The sequence below is a fragment of the Chiloscyllium plagiosum genome, unplaced genomic scaffold (assembly GCF_037043375.1).
Source record: "Chiloscyllium plagiosum isolate Xiang-an unplaced genomic scaffold, Cpla_swu_hap1 HiC_scaffold_16, whole genome shotgun sequence".
In the NCBI taxonomy this organism is placed as follows: Eukaryota; Metazoa; Chordata; class Chondrichthyes; order Orectolobiformes; family Hemiscylliidae; genus Chiloscyllium; species Chiloscyllium plagiosum.
Window position 1 is genome coordinate 35,083,294 of NW_028270154.1, and position 17,873 is coordinate 35,101,166.

The 17,873-nt window shown below is 40.3% G+C and overlaps 1 protein-coding gene across 8 annotated transcripts in view; it reads left to right on the plus strand.

The window, feature by feature from the left end:
* The window catches only part of jade2 (jade family PHD finger 2), a 207,523-nt gene that overhangs the window by 11,119 nt on the left and 178,531 nt on the right, over window positions 1-17,873 (plus strand). For all 8 annotated transcript variants that reach the window (XM_087995275.1, XM_087995282.1, XM_087995276.1 and 5 more), the window contains 2 exons: window positions 6,473-6,547; window positions 9,631-9,716. In XM_087995275.1, coding sequence (XP_087851401.1) covers window positions 6,481-6,547; window positions 9,631-9,716 — 153 coding nt within the window. In that variant the 5' untranslated portion in view covers window positions 6,473-6,480. The remainder of the gene's footprint in view (window positions 1-6,472; window positions 6,548-9,630; window positions 9,717-17,873) is intronic.

Consider the following 17,873-nt stretch of genomic DNA (forward strand, 5'->3'; position numbering starts at 1 on the left):
CTATTTGGCCCATCAAATCCACACCGACCCTCCAAAGAGCATCCTACCCAGACCCGCTCCCCTACCCAATCCTTGTAATCCAGCATTTTCCATGGCTAATCCACCTAATCTACACAGAGCATAAGAGGTACAGTTAGTAATTTGCAGATGACACCAAAATTGGAGGTGTAGTGGACAGCTAAGAAGGTTACCTCAGATTACAACAGGATCTGGACCAGATGGGCCAATGGGCTGGGAAGTGGCAGATGGAGGTAAATTCAGATAAATGCGAGGTGCTGCATTTTGGGAAAGCAAATCTTGGCATGACTTATACACTTAATGGTAAGGTCCTAGGGAGTGTTGCTGAACAAAGAGACCTTGGAGTGCAGGTTCATAGCTCCTTGAAAGTGGAGTCGCAGGTAGATGGGATAGTGAAGAAGGCGTTTGATATGCTTTCCTTTATTGGTCAGAGTATTGAGTATAGGAGTTGGGAGGTCATGTTGCGGCTGTACAGATATTGGTTAGGCAACTGTTGGAATATTGCGTGCAGTTCTGGTCTCCTTCCTATCGGAAAGATGTTGTGAAACTTGAAAGGGTTCAGAAAAGATTTACAAAGATGTTGCCAGGGTTGGAGTATCTGAGCTACAGGGAGAGGCTGAACAGGCTGGGGCTGTTTTCCCTGGAGCGTCAGAGGTTGAGGGGTGACCTTATAGAGGTTTACTAAATTATGAGGGGTATGAATAGGATATATAGGCAAAGTCTTTTCCCTGGGGTGGTGGAGTCCAGAACTAGAGGGCATTAGTTTAGGGTGAGAGGGGAAAGATATAAAAGAGACCTAAGGGGCAACGTTTTCATGCAGAAGGTGATACGTGTATGGAATGAGCTGCCAGAGGATGTGGTGGAGGCTGGTACAATTGCAACATTTAAGAGGTATTGGATGGGTATATGAATAGGAAGGATTTGGAGGGTGGGATATCTGGTCGGCATGGATGGGTTGGACCGAAGGGTCTGTTTTCATGCTGTACATCTCTATAACTCTGTGACTATATCTCTGGGTACTATGGGCGATTTAGCATGGCCAATCCACCTAACCTGCGCATCTTTGGAATGTAGGAGGAAACCGGAGCACCCGGAGAAAACCAGTGCAGACACAGGGTAAATGTGCAAATTCCACACAGACAGTTGCCCAAGGGTAGAATTGAACCTGGTTCCCTGGCAGCAATGCTAACCACTGTACTGTTGTGCCGCCCAGATGCTATTAAAATGTACCAGTTGGAGTTTGGGATACATTACTTATGTGTCTTTTGTGTGGGTGTTACGTTTGGGAAAATTCTGATATTTAATAGAGTCAGGGAGTATACCAGAAATTGAGCAGGAGTGGGGTCATTTTTTCATGCAAACACAATCATCAGTACTTTAGGCATGGACTAGCCATAATGCAGAGGACAAATTGAATGAAGTCTGTTTTGGCAATTTCTGTGATGCTACTGAATGAGAGAATTGTTGTGCGTGCAATTTAATTGAAGGTGCAAGGCATAACTGGGGGATAGATGGTGGAATTGTGTGAACAGACATAAAACAAGTGAGGACGGCATTTAAAAAGTAGTTGACGTGGGAAGACAACCTATTGTGATTTCATACAGGTAATAATGAGCCTCATCTGCTGGCTGTGTTTGTATTGGTCATCCACTATTATCTCTGCCTGATATTCACTTCCATTCGCTTCAGTAAAGTGAAAAATCTAGCTGGGCTTAAAACAATGTTAGCAAGGCCAATACTGCCTGTTTAACTTTACAGCCCAAATCCAAGTTCTGATCCAAACTGTGTAAAAATGATATTGATAAGAATGAAAGCAAAGAAAGAAAAGTAAGAAATTATAAATATGTCTGTGTCTAATAGTTCATATGACTGAAGTAAAGTACAGGCAAAAGTAATTGAGTGTCATTTTTTTATGCAGTGTGTAAAAACCTTAGAAACAATCTGAGGTAAGCAATTATTTGTTGGAATGGCCAAATAGGAGTAGAGTGGAGACAGAATTAAAAGAGACAAGGTGTTGAGTAAAAGTTAGAACAGATAATTTGAGGGAAGCAACTGAAATGCTTAATGGAGTGCGTGTGGCAATTAGAGAGAGATGTTATTGTCAGTGATAATAGTGGTTGAATTATTAATACATTTGCATGACACTGCCATTGTAATTGAGGTGCTGAGCTACTCAAAAACACAGTTTAATTGTTAAAATAACAGAACCGTCAAATGAATGCCTTAAGAATTTCTTTGCACTTATCATCAATAAAGATTTTTTGGGTTGAGATATAGGCCAGGGATTCTGATGGAGATAATGTATGAATTGGGAGGACAGGTTTATGGCATGTCATCAGCCAGGAACAGAGGCATAACAAGTCTTTTAGAAAGCTGAAAATTGGTGTTAAAGAGGTACTTTTGCGTAATTCTGAGATTAGCTTGGTGGCATGGTACACTAGAGTGATGAGGCTTGGAATTTGCTTAGGACCTGTTTATGCTGAGTTTCCATCTTCTCTTAATGGCACTGTCAAGTCGATGCCAAAGCATCCTGTGAGGCTCATTATAATCAAATGTAGAATTAACCACAACTTAATTGGCTGAGAATGTACCAAGGCTAACTTAAAATTAGATAGCCCTTACAGAAGTTTTTGGATTTGGAGCCTGGAGAAGCTTTGAAGAGTGATCACTGGATTCACAAAAGCAAATATGGAGTTTCTTTTCTCTGATTTTATCTCTTCTAGCTTGTGAACCAATATCTGCATGAAAGATTGCAGCCAGTATCATTTGCTTGGGCACCTGTCTCACAACTTGTGAAAAAACTGTTTTGAGTCACCTGGCTTGTGAGTCAAAAGAAATCACTATAATATCAGCTAAGTTGTCACTTAGATGGGCATTTGTCACACATGTGTTTTTAGGAGAACTGAAGAATTTTATCCAGTTTGGCATGACAGCAATCATTGGTAGCAGTGTGTGAAGACATTCCATTTCTGTCATGTTATCTGTTCATTAATGTATGCAATTCAATAGCTGGGCATACAGCATTGCGAACACCAACAATCAACATCCTTGATCTTCTTAATGTAGAGAGACATATCAATGTTCAGATCATTATTGATTAGTTGTTAAGACATTTCCCACATGTTGATGCCAGCAGTTGTCAGTGTAGCTGTCATCCTCAAGAATTCTAGATATTTTAACCAGCCTGTTAAGATGTGTTGTGAGACACCTCTGGAGCAGGTGATACTTGAACCCAGACATCCTGTCTTAAAGTAGGAACACTACCACCACAACACAACAACCCTCCCCAGGAGTTCTAGACATTTTCTAATTAACCTGTTCGGAGATATTATTTCACACCTCTGGAGCAGGTAGGGCTTGAACCCAAGCCTACTTGCTCAGAAGTAGGGGCATTACCACCAGACCACAAGAGCCCCCTATCTCAGGAATTCTGTTTCCTCTGAGCTCTTCATGATCAATTATCATTTGATTTCTTGGGCAGTAGGTGACTGACTGCAAAACCTGCAGCTGAGGAGGATCACAAGTAAGTTCATTCTTCTATCAGAGTTCTCATTGCATCTTGGAACTCTGATGTTCCATTGGGACCTTTTAAAGGGAAGCTCTGGTTGCTTTGATGCATTAGGAGGACCTCAGTAATATGCTTTGTTCTGAGTATCTTCTGTAGATGCTTTTGGATGTGCCATCGACAACTTTGCCATTCAAAGAGACCTTTCTATTTTTGTGAAAATAACAATGGATCTGCAAAAGAACCCAGACTTGGAGGACTCCTCCGTGGACAAATGAACAGTCCTTTGATGCATTACATGACCTCATGGCAGCTCAGATCTCCATTTTTACTGACGTTTGCAGGGATTTGCGACCTCCATGTTTGTATGAGCACAGAGACGAGTGTCTCTATCTTGTATCGGTATGTTTCTCAGTGCACAAGATGTATTTTGTATATTTGATTCCAGAGAAATCAGTGTCATTGTATGCTTCGTTCACATTGTGCTTTGCCCCTGTGAATTACCTTGTGACTTTTTATCATGTCAGAGACAAAATATGAAAACAGGTTAATGAAGCTGTTAGGTGATACTATCGGCTAATGCTGTACAATGTACCTCGTTGTACAGGAGACACTGAAATGGGCCACCTGTCATGCCAGTTTGATTCTTGAGAGGACCAGCAGGATACTGCTGTCCACTTATGGCAACCTGGTCCTTTCTCTAGAATGCTGTTTTGGTATTTGCATGCAAGTTTGAAGGAATAAGCCAGATACATCGTGTACTACTATCCTGTGAAATGGTACTTTCATAAAGGTGTCACAATTGTAGTGACCCAGGCTGTATTTCTTTGTCAAGCACAAGATAGTTGGCCTCATAATGACTCTTGAGAAAGATCTGCTTCCTGGTTTGCAGTGCCCAATAGATGGTCTCTAGTATAAGCCTTAGAATGAGCTGACATTCGTCCAGTAATGAATTGGAAGAATTGATTGTCTTCAGAACTCATCGCAACCATTGTTCCACTAATTCCATCCCATCCATGGCAAAGGTCTCAGATTGAAGCAGACTGTTTGCAATTGCAGTGCTCCATTCTAACTTCTGCTTCATGAGGACTGATTCTTTCACTTCAATGACATTGCATATCTTCAATCTTTCCTTTGACCAGATGGCTGGTGCTGAAACCCTCAACCACATCTTTGATGGCTTTAGACTTAACTGTTAGCATTCTCTTTTAATTGGTCTGTCATCCTCTGTAAAGTTCAGGCAAAACTCCTCTGTTTGTACTCTATTTTGCACCAAGTTTACTCTCCTATCAGCTGTTCTTACTGACCTCGAGAAACCTCAATACCTCAATTTAATATTCACACACGTCCTTAGTTCTCTGTCCTTAACCTTTTAAACTCTCCATTTCTCTGACTCTGGCCATTTTTTGCACTCTCTCTTCCTTCAGCACCATGGTAGCCATGACTTGAGCTGTCAAGACCCTGTGCTCTGGACTCCCTTCCCTAACCCTGTCCGGTTCTAAAGGCCATAATTGGACAAATTGTTTGGTTCCCTCTCTTTGACTTAGCATGAATTTTTTAAAATCAGTTTTAAATTCTAAGAAGTACCTTGGGATATTTATTTTGCATTAAAGGTGTGATAATATCTACAGGTTTTTGTTGTACCCCTGTGGATTGCATATTCCCACTGACTGTATACACAAACTTGTTTCAGTCTGGTGGTTTCTGTCCTCGGATATTTTGTCTTCCACATCAGTTCCTATCTTATCCAAACACTCTTTGTTGAATCTCTCCAATCAAGTTCTACCCTTTCGGCTGTAACAAAAAGCTGTTATCAAATACACAAATGATAATCCTATGTGACTGTGATAAAAATACACTATCCTTTTCCTTCTCAACCTGTTTGGAGACTTTGACGCAGTTGACCACAACATTCACCTCCAACAAAATAAAAGCATCATAGTGCAGATGCTGGAAATCTGAAATAAAAAGAAACAAAGTGCTGAAGAATCTCAGCAGGATCCAATCTGCTGTATTCACTGCTTACTGTGCGGTCTCACTTATATTGGTGAGTCTACACGCAGACTGGGTGAATGCTTTGCGGTATACCTCTACTTTGTTCGTAGGAAAGACTCTGATCTCTCAGTTGCTTGCTATTCCAATAAGCCACCATGCTCCCGTACTAATATTTCTGTTCTTGGCATGCTGCAGCATTCCAATGAAACACAATGCCAGCTGGAGAAACAGCACCTCAATTTCAGCTTCAGCACTTTACATCCTCTAGGATTGAGCTCTGCAACTTCAAAGTATGACCTCCATCCTTTATTTTTCCCATGTTCCTCACCCTCCCTCGGCTTGAAGCTAATGACATTCATGGATTGAAGGAGAAGATAGACAAATATTTGAAGGAGAAGTTAGTTAATAGATTTACATGATTAATTAAGGAGGGAGGCACTAGTGCAACATAAATATAGGATGGGCTGGTTGAGAATAGCCTATTTCTTTACTATAGAACCTTTATAAATGGAGAGTCCCATTCACTCTGACCTAGATTGGCTCGTGGTCAAGAGATATTTGGATTTTAAAATTCTCAGCCTCTCTTATTTCTGTAATCCTAACTCACCTCCCCCAGCCTCCAAGATATTTGAGATTTTCCTGATTCTGGTGTAATGCACATCCCTGATTTTAATCATTTCACTATTGATGGCCAAGCCTTCAGATGTCTTGGATGTTGACTCTGGAATTTCCTTCCTCCACTTCCTTTCCTTCTTACAGTACTCCCGAAAAACTTACCTCTTTCACCAGGTTATTTGTCAGCTGGCCTAACGTCCCCTTTTTTTGCAGTGTCCTATTTCATCATGTGCGAAGTACTGTATAAATTGTTCTCATTTTTTAAAATCAAAACGGTTATTTCGGGAACATCTTGCCAACTTTACTGGAATTGACGAAGGTTGCTTGTAATTATTGCAGATCTCCAGATGGATAATGAAATAATGAAACGGAGGAAGTTCTCCACCAGCAGTGAGGACTCGGACACCACTGACAGTAAGAACCTCAATCAGGGACTCAAAATCCCTTTTTGGAAACAGTGAATTGTCATGGAGAATTTTTCTACAGACTCATGGTCCAAGAATTTTCAAATCTTTTTTGAAATCCATATTCCCAGGTCGCAAGACTATAGCAAGTGAATGTGGAAACTTGCAAAAATGTGTCCTTCGGTCTGACAGAAATTAATAACAGTTGATGAATAGTGACAATAATTCAGTTTGCACTATAGATAACGTGCCTTGTGCTGTGCAAGGATTCAATTCTGAGGGAATATTTGATAATTAACACAGCTTTTCCTGGAATAAATTGAGCTGTAATGGCATTTTTATCTTTAAATACCAAGGATAGACTTTTACACTAGACTCTTACACGTGACTATGGGAGACTAGGAAAATGCCATGAAGAATGGACTTAGGAGAGCTAGAATAGTGTATGAAAATGCTTTAGCGGGTAGGATTAAGGAAAATGGTAAGGCGTTCTATGCTTATATGAGGAACAAGAGGCTGGCCAGATTGAGGGTAGGGCCAATCAGGGATAGTGGAGGGAACTTGCGCCTTGAGTTGGAGGAAGTAGGGAAGGTCCTTAGTGAATACTTTGCTTCAGTACTCACTACTAAGAGGGACTTTGACGTTTCTGAGGACAGTGTGAAACAGACTGATATGCTCAAACAGGTTGATTTTAGGAAGGAGGATGTGCTAAATATTTTGAAAAATTGTAAGGCTAGGTAAATCTCCTGGGCCAGACAGGATATACCCTATGTAACTACAGGAAGTGAGGGAAGAGATTGCTCCGCCTTTGACGATGATCTTTACGTCCTCACTATCCACTGGAATTGTGCCAGATGATTGGAGGATGGCGAATGTTATTCCCTTGTTCAAGAAAAGGAATAGGGATAATCCTGTAAATTACAGACCAGTCAGTCTTATGTCAGTGGTGGGCAAAGTATTGGAGAGGATTATGAGAGACTGGATTTATGATTACTTGGAAAACCATAGTTTAATTAGAGATAGTCAGAATGGGTTTTGTGAGGGGCAGTTCATGCCTAACAAACATTATTGAATCCTTTGAGGATGTGAGAAATGTGAGGAACATGATGAATGTAGAGCAGTGGATGTAGTGTACATGGATCTTAGCAAGATGTTTGATAAGGTTCCCCATGGTAGGCTCATTCAGAAAGTAAGGAGGCATGGAATACAAGGAAACCTAACTGTCTGGATACAGAATTGGCTGGCCCATTAGAAGACAGTGAGTGGTAGTAGATGGAAAGTATTCAGCCTGGATCTCAGTGACCAGTAGTGTTCCACAGGGATCAGTTCTGGGACCTCTGCTCTTTATGATTTTTATAAATGTCTTGGATGAGGAAGTGGAAGGGTGTGTTAGTAAATTTGCCGATGACACGAAGGTTGGTGAAGTTGTGGATTGTGTTGGAGGGCTGTTGTAGGTTGCAATGAGACATTGACAGGATACAGGGCTGGGCTGATAAGTGGCAGATGGAATTCAGCCAGAAAAAGTGTGAAGTCATTCACTTTGGAAGGTCGAGTTTGAATGCTGATTACAGAGTTAAAGGCGGGGTTCTTGGCAGTATGAGGTCCATGTCCCTAGATCCCTCAAAGTTGCCACCCAGGTTGATAGGGTTATTAAGAAGGCTTATGGTGTGTTGGCTCTCATTAACCGGGGGGTTGAGTTTAAGAGCTGCAAGGTTATGCTGCAGCTCTATACAGTCCTGGTTAGACCACACTTGGAATATTGTGTTCAGTTCTGGTTACCTCATTATAGGAAGAATGTGGAAGCTTTAGAGAGGGTGCAGAGGAGATTCACCTGGACTGGAGGGCATGTCTTATGAAGAAAGGTTGAGGGATCTAGTGCTTTTCTCATTGGAGTGAAGAAGGATGAGCGGTAACCTGATAGAGGTGTACAAGATGTTGACAGACGTAGGTAGATAAATAGAGACATTTTCCCATAACGGAAATGTCTATCATGAGGGGACATAAGTTTAAGGTATTTGGAGGAAGGTTTAAGGGCGATGTCAGAGGTAGGTGCGTAGAATGCACAACCAGCAGTGGTAATAGCGTCAGATACATTAGGGACATTTAAGTAAGTTAGAATTTAACACCGAAGCAAAAAGTGAAGGTTTAGCAAAAAACATTTTATTACAAGTTGGTTGTTCCATTGAAGGCAGTTTAACACTGATGCTCATATTCATTAAGATAGCATTCCACTATTCTTCACCAGAGAGTGAGGAGATTCCTTAACCTTGGAGTGCTAATTTATTCTTGGAATGTGAGCATTATCTACAAGGTCAGCATGTATTACCCATCCCTAATTGTTGTGGAACTGGATAGTTTGCAAGGTTGAATTCATTGATGGCTAAGAATGTACTACATTGCTACGGATCTGGAGTCACTGAGACCAGGCAAAGATAGCAGATGTCCTTCCAGATAGATTTTTGCAACAATGTTTTCATGGTCATAGCTATCATTTATAATTAATTGAATTTAAATTGTACCAGTTGCTAGGGTGGGATTTGAACCTGTGGCCCCAGAACATTAGTTGGATCCTCTGCATTGTTAATCTAGGCGTCATGACCGGTCACCATAGCCTGTCTGTGGCATATTATGTTCTGACGTCCTGTTGTGCAACTGAATAAAGGTGTTACCTGAGACTGTGAGTTTTTCTTTGATTAGAAGAGGAAAGAATTGATCTGTCCCTAATATCCCCATGCTGAATTATGGACCATCTTGGCAGAGGTCTTGAAATAGTTCACCAACCCGTTCTCTTGGCCAGAAAATGAGAGGGAAACTATGAAAAGAGGCATAGTCCTGTACTCAGTGAAAGTGTTCTCAGTTGCTCTCATAGTCCAGTTTTTTGTATTATTGTTTATTTAGCAAACAACCTCAAGATGATCCCGGTGAATCTGTCAGTTTTTTATTTGAACGTTAGCTTTTACCTGAGATTTGTTGTGCCTTCTAAATCAGTTGGTGTCCATTTAATTATCTTACTATCCAATAGCGTCCCCTTAATGTGCATAATTTCCATTCATTGTCATCAGCAGAGTAACTTTTTCGATCTTCTTTCACAAGGTCACATAACATTATGGTGTCGAAGTTCTAAGACAGCAAACACAAAGCACCCCTGGACAAGGCAGGAAGAGAAGAAGCCTTCAGAGGTTTGTCAGTGCGCTTAACAATTCTCTCCTCACTAGCTTATTATTTACACTTCAACGCAATTGCTTGTCTTTCACACAGGAGGAAGAGACCGATGTTAACCTGTAAACTCCAGCCAAAGAGGTCCTTCATTTGACTTAAATGTGCTTATACCCCAATGCAGACAACTTTTTTGGTTGAATAAATGAATAGCTGTCTCCATCATTCTAACCAATTAATATCCAGTACATGTTTCTGTTAATGTGTACGCTTCAGAAATGATCAAAAATTGAACATCCAGTTAATTAGAAATAAATCTTGACAGGATTGATGTTGGGTACTCAGATGTCACTGGCACTGATAGTAAATTTGTTTCATATCAACAAAACAGAACATAATCATCATGCTTACATTTACTCCATGTGAACTTATTGAATTCACTACTAGACTTTTTAGAGTTGAATGTGTGTGTTTGAATGGGCTTGTAGTTTCAAGATTTTTAGGTAAAATTGAACTCTGGTGATGGCTGTCTATTTTAGTGGCTGCTAATCTTTTCAAATTTATTTGGTAGAGAATTTGTTGTGGTGTAAATTGGATTGCTGACTCCTCAAGGTCAATTTTGTGTAATTACTGAATAATAATTTTGTTGCCCTTGTCTCTAATGGATTTTAATTGTATCTACTTATTGGGTTTTCGAAAAGGAGTTGCTTTACATTGTACGGTATGCTACCATGAAGTTTCCTGTGCAACACAAGGTGTAATAAAAAGGCACTCCATCTCTTCGGGGGGAGAAAGCAAAAAGACCACATAGTTGCTGTCATCTTGATGAATAATTGCCAACTTTTATGACATTCTTTTAAAAAAAGTTATCTTCCTTAAAATTGGTAAAATTTTTCTGCCACTTCTGTCTGTGTATACAATGGAGTTCTCTCATACCTGGCCATAGGGATTTGAACGATTGAGTCATAGGCTGCCATTTCTGCTTTTCTGTTTGTTCAAAAGTATGTAACTGAGCGAAACTTGGTTTGTTTTTGTTTTTATTCTGGTAGCTTCACAGATGGTAGTACAGAGTTACAGGATGCCATCTGTAGTGTGGTAGCACAATGTTTAAGTTAATTCTGATCATACTCACCACTGTCAAGTACGCAACCAGACTGCTGCGGAAGGAGGATTTAATTACTTCAAGTCTAATCTCAGGGACATAATGTGATGAGGACAAGAGGCCTCATTTGTTGGCTAGCCATTTGGGTCTTGTGCAGGATGTTTTTTTTTAACCCCTTTCTTGGATTGTTCCTTTTAATGGGGAAAGATCCCAAAAGCAGCTTAGCATGTTGACATCAACTCTAAGCATTGTTTATAGCTACTGATGTTTGTTCATTTTCATTAGTGGCACAGTGATTTGCATAATTAAGTTTTTCGTCATCATGTAACTTTTTTTTCTTTAATTTTAAACCTGGTCCGCCTTCCTTGGAACTTCTGATCGCTGTGTTCTTAATGCTTGTTTTTTTTAAAATTAAGAACCCCTTAGGAAGTACCGTTTCTTTGTTTTCCTATCTCTTATCCATCTTGCTAGGTGGTCATGTTCAGATTCCCTGTCTGACCATTTGTTTTCCTCCTCTTTCAGCCACCCCCTACCGACCATCCCTACCCCTCTATAAGAGCCAACCCTTTTAATTATCATGTTTACAGTGCAGTTCAGATATCCATACTATCTTAAAATCTTACATTCCTGCTTGCCTCTTAGTAATGGAAGTTAGCCTACTTAATAAACAAATTCTTTATTTTAAAAAAATCCAGCGCATGGAACAGTAAAAAGTGTTCATATAATTCTTCATGCCAAGCAAGTGGGCTGCTCAGTCACCTACGAAATGGTTACAGTGTCTGTTAACTACCACTAGGTGCCATTAGCACAGTTTGGTACATAGGGTATCACCTGTTCTGGCACTGATGAGTTTCCCAACTGGAAGAATAAGTCAACTTTGTAAAATGTGATCTTTGTGGTACTCACCTTGATGCTGTTGCCTTTTAAGTTGTCCACACACCTCAATTTACTGTCTCTAACAGAAACAGTGAATAACATGATCACTAATCTCCCTATCACATTGAACAAGATTTTTGAAACCCCTGAGAAAACGTGTGTTCTGACTGAATCAGTAGGCTTAAGAGCTAATTTGCAAAACAATAAAAATAATAAGAGTCAAATTGATTTGAGCAATCCCAGGAAATTGGGGTAGATAACACTTAACAAAAATTTGACAAATTCAGATTGACCTGAACAGTACAAGCAAATCATGATCCGTTTAACAAGATCAACTTGTAATCACAGTGTAAGATAAAATTTTATTATCTTGATCAGAAGAAAGTGAGGAAAGAAGCTAGTGATCCAATTACAGATATTCTACCACTTTTTAAAGGAACACTTATATACAGATTTGTGAAGGCAAAGAAATTTCACTAATTTATTTAAAGCATTGTAAATTCCATTGCCATATTTCTTTGTGCATGATGGCAGAAAACATTCTAAAAGCCAACAGGACTGAATGCAAAACGAGTCATAGAGATGTACAGCATGGAAACAGACCCTTCGGTCCAACCCATCCATGCCGACCAGATACCCAACCCGATCTAGTCCCACCTGCCAGCATTCGGCCCATATCCCTCCAAACCCTTCCTATTCATATACCCATCCAAATGCCTCTTAAATGTTGCAATTGTAACAGCCTCCACCACTTCCTCTGGCAGCTCATTCCATACACGTACCACCCTCTGTGTGAAAAAGTTGCCCCTTAGATCTCTTTTATATCTTTACCCTCTCATCCTAAACCTTTGCCCTCTAGTTCTGGACTCCCCAACCCCAGGGAAAAGACATTGTCTATTTATCCTATTCATGCCCCTCATAATTTTGTAAACCTCTATAAGGTCACCCCTTAGCCTTCGACGCTCCAGGGAAAACAGCCCCAGCCTGTTCAGCCTCTCCCTATAGCTCAAATCTTCCAACCCTGGCAACATCCTTGTAAATCATTTCTGAACCCTTTCAAGTTTCCGATAGGAAGGAGACCAGAATTACATGCAATGTTCCAACAGTGGCCTAACCAATGTCCTGTACAGCCGCAACATGACCTCCCAACTCCTGCACTCAGTACTCTGACCAATAAAGGAAAGCACACCAAACGCCTTCTTCACTATCTTATCTACCTGCGACTCCACTTTCAAGGAGCAATGAACCTGCACTCCAAGGTCTCTTTGTTCAGCAACACTCCCTAGGACCTTATCATTAAGTGTATAAGTCCTGCGAAGATTTGCTTTCCCAAAATGCAGCACCTCGCATTTATCTGAATTAAATTCCATCTGCTACTTCTCAGCCCATTGGCCCATCTGGTCCAATTCCTGTTGTAATCTGAGGTAACCCTCTTTGCTGTCCACTACACCTCCAATTTTGGTATCATCTGCAAACTTACTAACTGTACCTCTTATGCTCGCATCCAAATCATTTATGTAAATGACAAAAAGTAGAGGACCCAGCACCGATCCTTGTGTACTCCATTGGTCACAGGCCTCCAGTCTGAAAAACAACCCTCCATCACCACCCTCTGCCTTCTACCTTTGAGCCAGTTCTGTATCCAAATGGCTAGTTCTCCCTGCATTCCATCAGATCTAACCTTGCTAATCAGTCTCCCATGGGGAACCTTGTCGAACACCTTACTGAAGTCCATATAGATCACATCTACTGCTCTGCCCTCATCAATCTTCTTTGTTACTTCATCAAAAAACTCAATCAAGTTTGTGAGACATGATTTCCCATGCACAAAGCCATGTTGACTATCCCTAATCAGTCCTTGCCTTTTCAAATACATGTACATCCTGTCCCTCAGAATTCCCTCCAACAACTTGGCCACCACCGAGGTCAGGCTCATCGGTTTATAGTTCCCTGGCTTGTCTTTACCTCCCTACTTAAACAGTAGCACCAAGTTTGCCAACCTCCAGTCTTGCGGCACCTCACCTGTGACTATCGATGATAGAAATATCTCAGCAAGAGGCCCAGCAATCACTTCTCTAGCTTCCCACAGAGTTCTTGGGTACACCTGATCAGGTCCTGGGGATTTATCTACCTTTGCCCGTTTCAAGACATCCAGCACTTTCTCCTCTGTAATCTGGACATTTTGCAAGATCTATTTCCCTACAGTCTATATCTGCCATATTCTTTTCCACAGTAAATACTAATGCAAAATGTTCATTTAGTACCTTCCCCATTTTCTGTGGCTCCACACAAAGGCCGCCTTGCTGATCTTTGAGGGACCCTATTCTCTCCCTAGTTACCCTTTTGTCCTTAATATATTTGTAAAAACCCTTTGGATTCTCCTTAATTCTGTTTGCCAAAGCTATCTCATGTCCCTGTTTTGCCCTCCTGATTTCCCTCTTAAGTATACTCCTACTTTCTTTATACTCTTCTAAGGATTCACTCGATCTACCCTGTCTATATCTGACATATGCTTCCTTCTTTTTCTTAGCCAAACTCTCAATTTCTTTAGTCATCCTGCATTCCCTATAGCTACCAGCCTTCCCTTTCACCCTAACAGGAATATACTTTCTCTGGATTCTTTGTTATCTCATTTCTGAAGGCTTCCCATTTTCCAGCCGTCTCTTTACCTGCAAACATCTGTCTCCAATCAGCTTTTGAAAGTTCTTGCCTAATACCATCAAAATTGGCCTTTCTCCAATTTAGAACTTCAACTTTTAGATCTGGTCTATCCTTTTCCATCACTATTTTAAAACGAATAGAATTATGGTCGCTGGCCCCAAAGTGCTCCCCAACTGACACCTCAGTTTCCTGCCCTGTCTTTCAGTGATTTGGGTAGAATCAAATATTCTTAAACTTGATTTCAAGTCATTGAATCAAATTGAAGAAAACTAAGATTTAATGAGGGGTATTTCTTGTGTGTCATGTAACTGGTCAGACCACAGTATTTGTTAGCGGAAACCTGGAGTTGATTTACATTTTGGATTTCAATCTGCTGCTTTGGGACTTAATGAATTACTGACTAGGACTTTGCCACAGCATGGGTGACCGAAAAAAGATAGGAGATTTTTTGATATTAAATCTAAATAATGATTTCTATTACATGCACTGGCTAAGTCATAGTGATCACCATTAAACACCTTATTGTCCGTTCAGAGTTTATCAAATAAATTTGAGCCATTGGGTTATCTCTTATCTGTGAGGCAGTTAATGACTTACAGTAAAAATACCATTAAGTATGCACTGAAAAGAATTGGTTTCCCATTATGGCTGTTCTTGTTGCATCAGGTACAACTTGCACAGCTATGGACAACTGTAATTAGTTAATGTAATCTTTTAGGATGGCATCAGAGATGATATTATAGCTGTGAAGCTGTGAGTAATTTGAGCCATTAAGGATGTTTCACCAATGCTGTTAAATTTAAGCAGTGACCTGATAGAAATCTTTATGATATTGTTCTTTCACATCGGACCAATTATGAACATAGGAGCATAATGAATTAGGAACAATGGCGAGCCTACTCTGCCATTTGTTAAGATCATGGCTCATCTGATTGTGGCCTGAACTCCACTTTTCCTCTACTCATGTACCATTTCACCCAAACCAATCAAAAATCTATCAAACACAGCCTTCAAGATATTCAACAACCCCGCTCCCTGAGGAAGAGTATTCCATAGACAGGGTTTGATCACGTGATTTCAACACTAATGATATTTGATCACATGTTATTAGCCTGCAGTTTGCAAATATCACCACGTTTAATTTCTAAACATTGAGTCTTCATTAGCTGAACATTTGTGGTTATGGTTTTGTGCCAGTAGTTGCCGTGCAAGAAGCTCTAAGAACTGCAAGGCTGCCCTTTTGAAGCTTGCTTTCCTTAAATTTAAACTCTAGTTTGTTACCCTCCTTTGTCTCTCTCAAATGTGATGTCAAATTTCATTGTATTATGGTAGCACCTGCAGTTAGGTGGTGTAATCTGGAACCTTACTTTCCTTTTCCTCCCCATAATGAAGGGCTTTTGCCCGAAATGTCGATTTTCCTGCTCCTTGGATGCTGCCTGACCTGCTGTGCTTTTCCAGCACCACTCTAATCTAAACTCTGGTTTCCAGCATCTGCAGTCCTCACTTTCACCTATAGGAATACAATATGGCAGATAGCAATTGAATAGAATCTTATACAGTACAGTTAGATGTTATTTGACCCATCCTGCCTTTTGGTACCTTTTTCAGTATTATCAGACCTTTAACAAATGTCGCTGCTCTGTTCCTATTTGCGATATTATCTCTGAGGGCGGCATGGTGGCTCAGTGGTTAACACCACTGCCTCACAGCGCCAGGGGCCTGGGCTTGATTCTAACCTTGGGTGATTGTGCAAACGGCACACAGAAATTCTTCCCAGGTCTGTGGGGTTTCCTCTGGGTGCTATTGTTTCTTCCCACAGTCCAAAGGTGTACTAGTTAGGTGGACTGGCCATGCTAAATAGCCCATAGTGTCCAGGAATGTGCAGGCTAGGTGGATTGTGAATGTATTCTAAATGCTGGAGGTGACTCACTCTGAAACATCCCTTGAGTGAGAAGTAATAGTCTTGTTCATTTTCTTTGTGTGCAGCAGTGCAGTTTTACTATCAAGACTTCCATTTATCATTGCTGTGTGTGACAATAATCGGGTAGAATATTCTGTGAATGGTCTCTTCTCTCATGATCTAGTCCACTGTTCTGAGATAATGGTTTGCTAATTCCCCAAGGGAAGTCATTCACTGATATGTTTAAGAGCAGGATGATACCACACCCATCTCTGATTTCTCTGTCATAGTAAATGACTACAGTGTGTGCACTTCGACCTCTGCCAGATAATATAGTAAATGACGCAGTTCTGAAATGCAATTGTTTTCCTTTGTCAAGTTTGAACTTTGGAAAAATAAACAGCATCCTTTAGAACTTGGGACTATTGAGAAATTCTGAGAAGGACAAAGCTCTTTCTTTAATCCAATGACAAACCAAGAAGATAACCATATTGTGGAAGAGATACACCCCATCCCTCAGAAGAAACCAAACATGATGCCACCCTTTCAATTTGTAATAATGAATGAGTTCAGCTTAGCTGCTAGAAATGTAGCTTGAAGTTCAATATATTTTTAATCCTCCAGAAGTGTTTTTTTTTTCATTATTATCCACCACATTATTCCTAAATTTCCAAACCTTGTCTGTAATGTTAAGGCACACTTACCTTTGTGTGACCTACTATATGACCAATGCGTCAAGATATATACCTGACCAAAAATCTGGTTTATTAATTGGGACCTTTGCACTGATTGCTGACTAATTAAAATCTGGCCTGTACGGCTGTGAAACTCCAGGTAAGGTAGATTTTATGGCACACTTCCAGCTTCTAATAAGTGTGTAAGAATGATTTTATTTTTGCCTTCAACACCCTTCCACATGCCTCCCAGTTGGTGAAGGAGAATGAGAGATGAGTTTGGCCATTCTAAACTTGAAAGTATGATATTGGCAGCTGTAAATGAAATTACTAATTTATAAATTACCAATGATACCCCCTCAAAAAAATCTCAACGTTGTTTAGCATTGTTTAATATTGTTGACTGAAGGCAATTGGCTGATGTTGCAATGCTGCTGTTGTCAATTCTCCCACATCATCTATGATACAGCAAACATGCAGAATGAATGTGGCATGTAACAGGAGAGCATCCTATAATATTGTACTGCAATCAGTTAAAGGAAAGGCTTTAAAAACTGTAGACAGGAAACATTTATGGTGGCCCACATGATATCACAAACAGAGAACAAGAAACGTGAGTGATTTGTGCAGCAAATATCCGAGATTGAAATGTACCTTAAATCTAATGCCAGATACCCTTATTTTTAATCATGTTAAGTCACCTAATTTTTGTACAATAGCATTGGGTTTAAGCTTTTCTCATAATAACATTACTAAAAGGAAGCAAGAAGTTGAGGTTTTTTTAGTCTTTGCTCTGATCAGGGACTATGATGCAAGAAACAGACTAGGAAAGAGGTGCACCAATTTATACAGCATGAGAAGAGGATGCAGAATGGCTGGATGGTCATGGGCATGGAGATGCAGAAAATATTATTAACTGTTAATTGTAACTTTCTTCATCATTGAAAATAGGGTATTTGTGGAGACG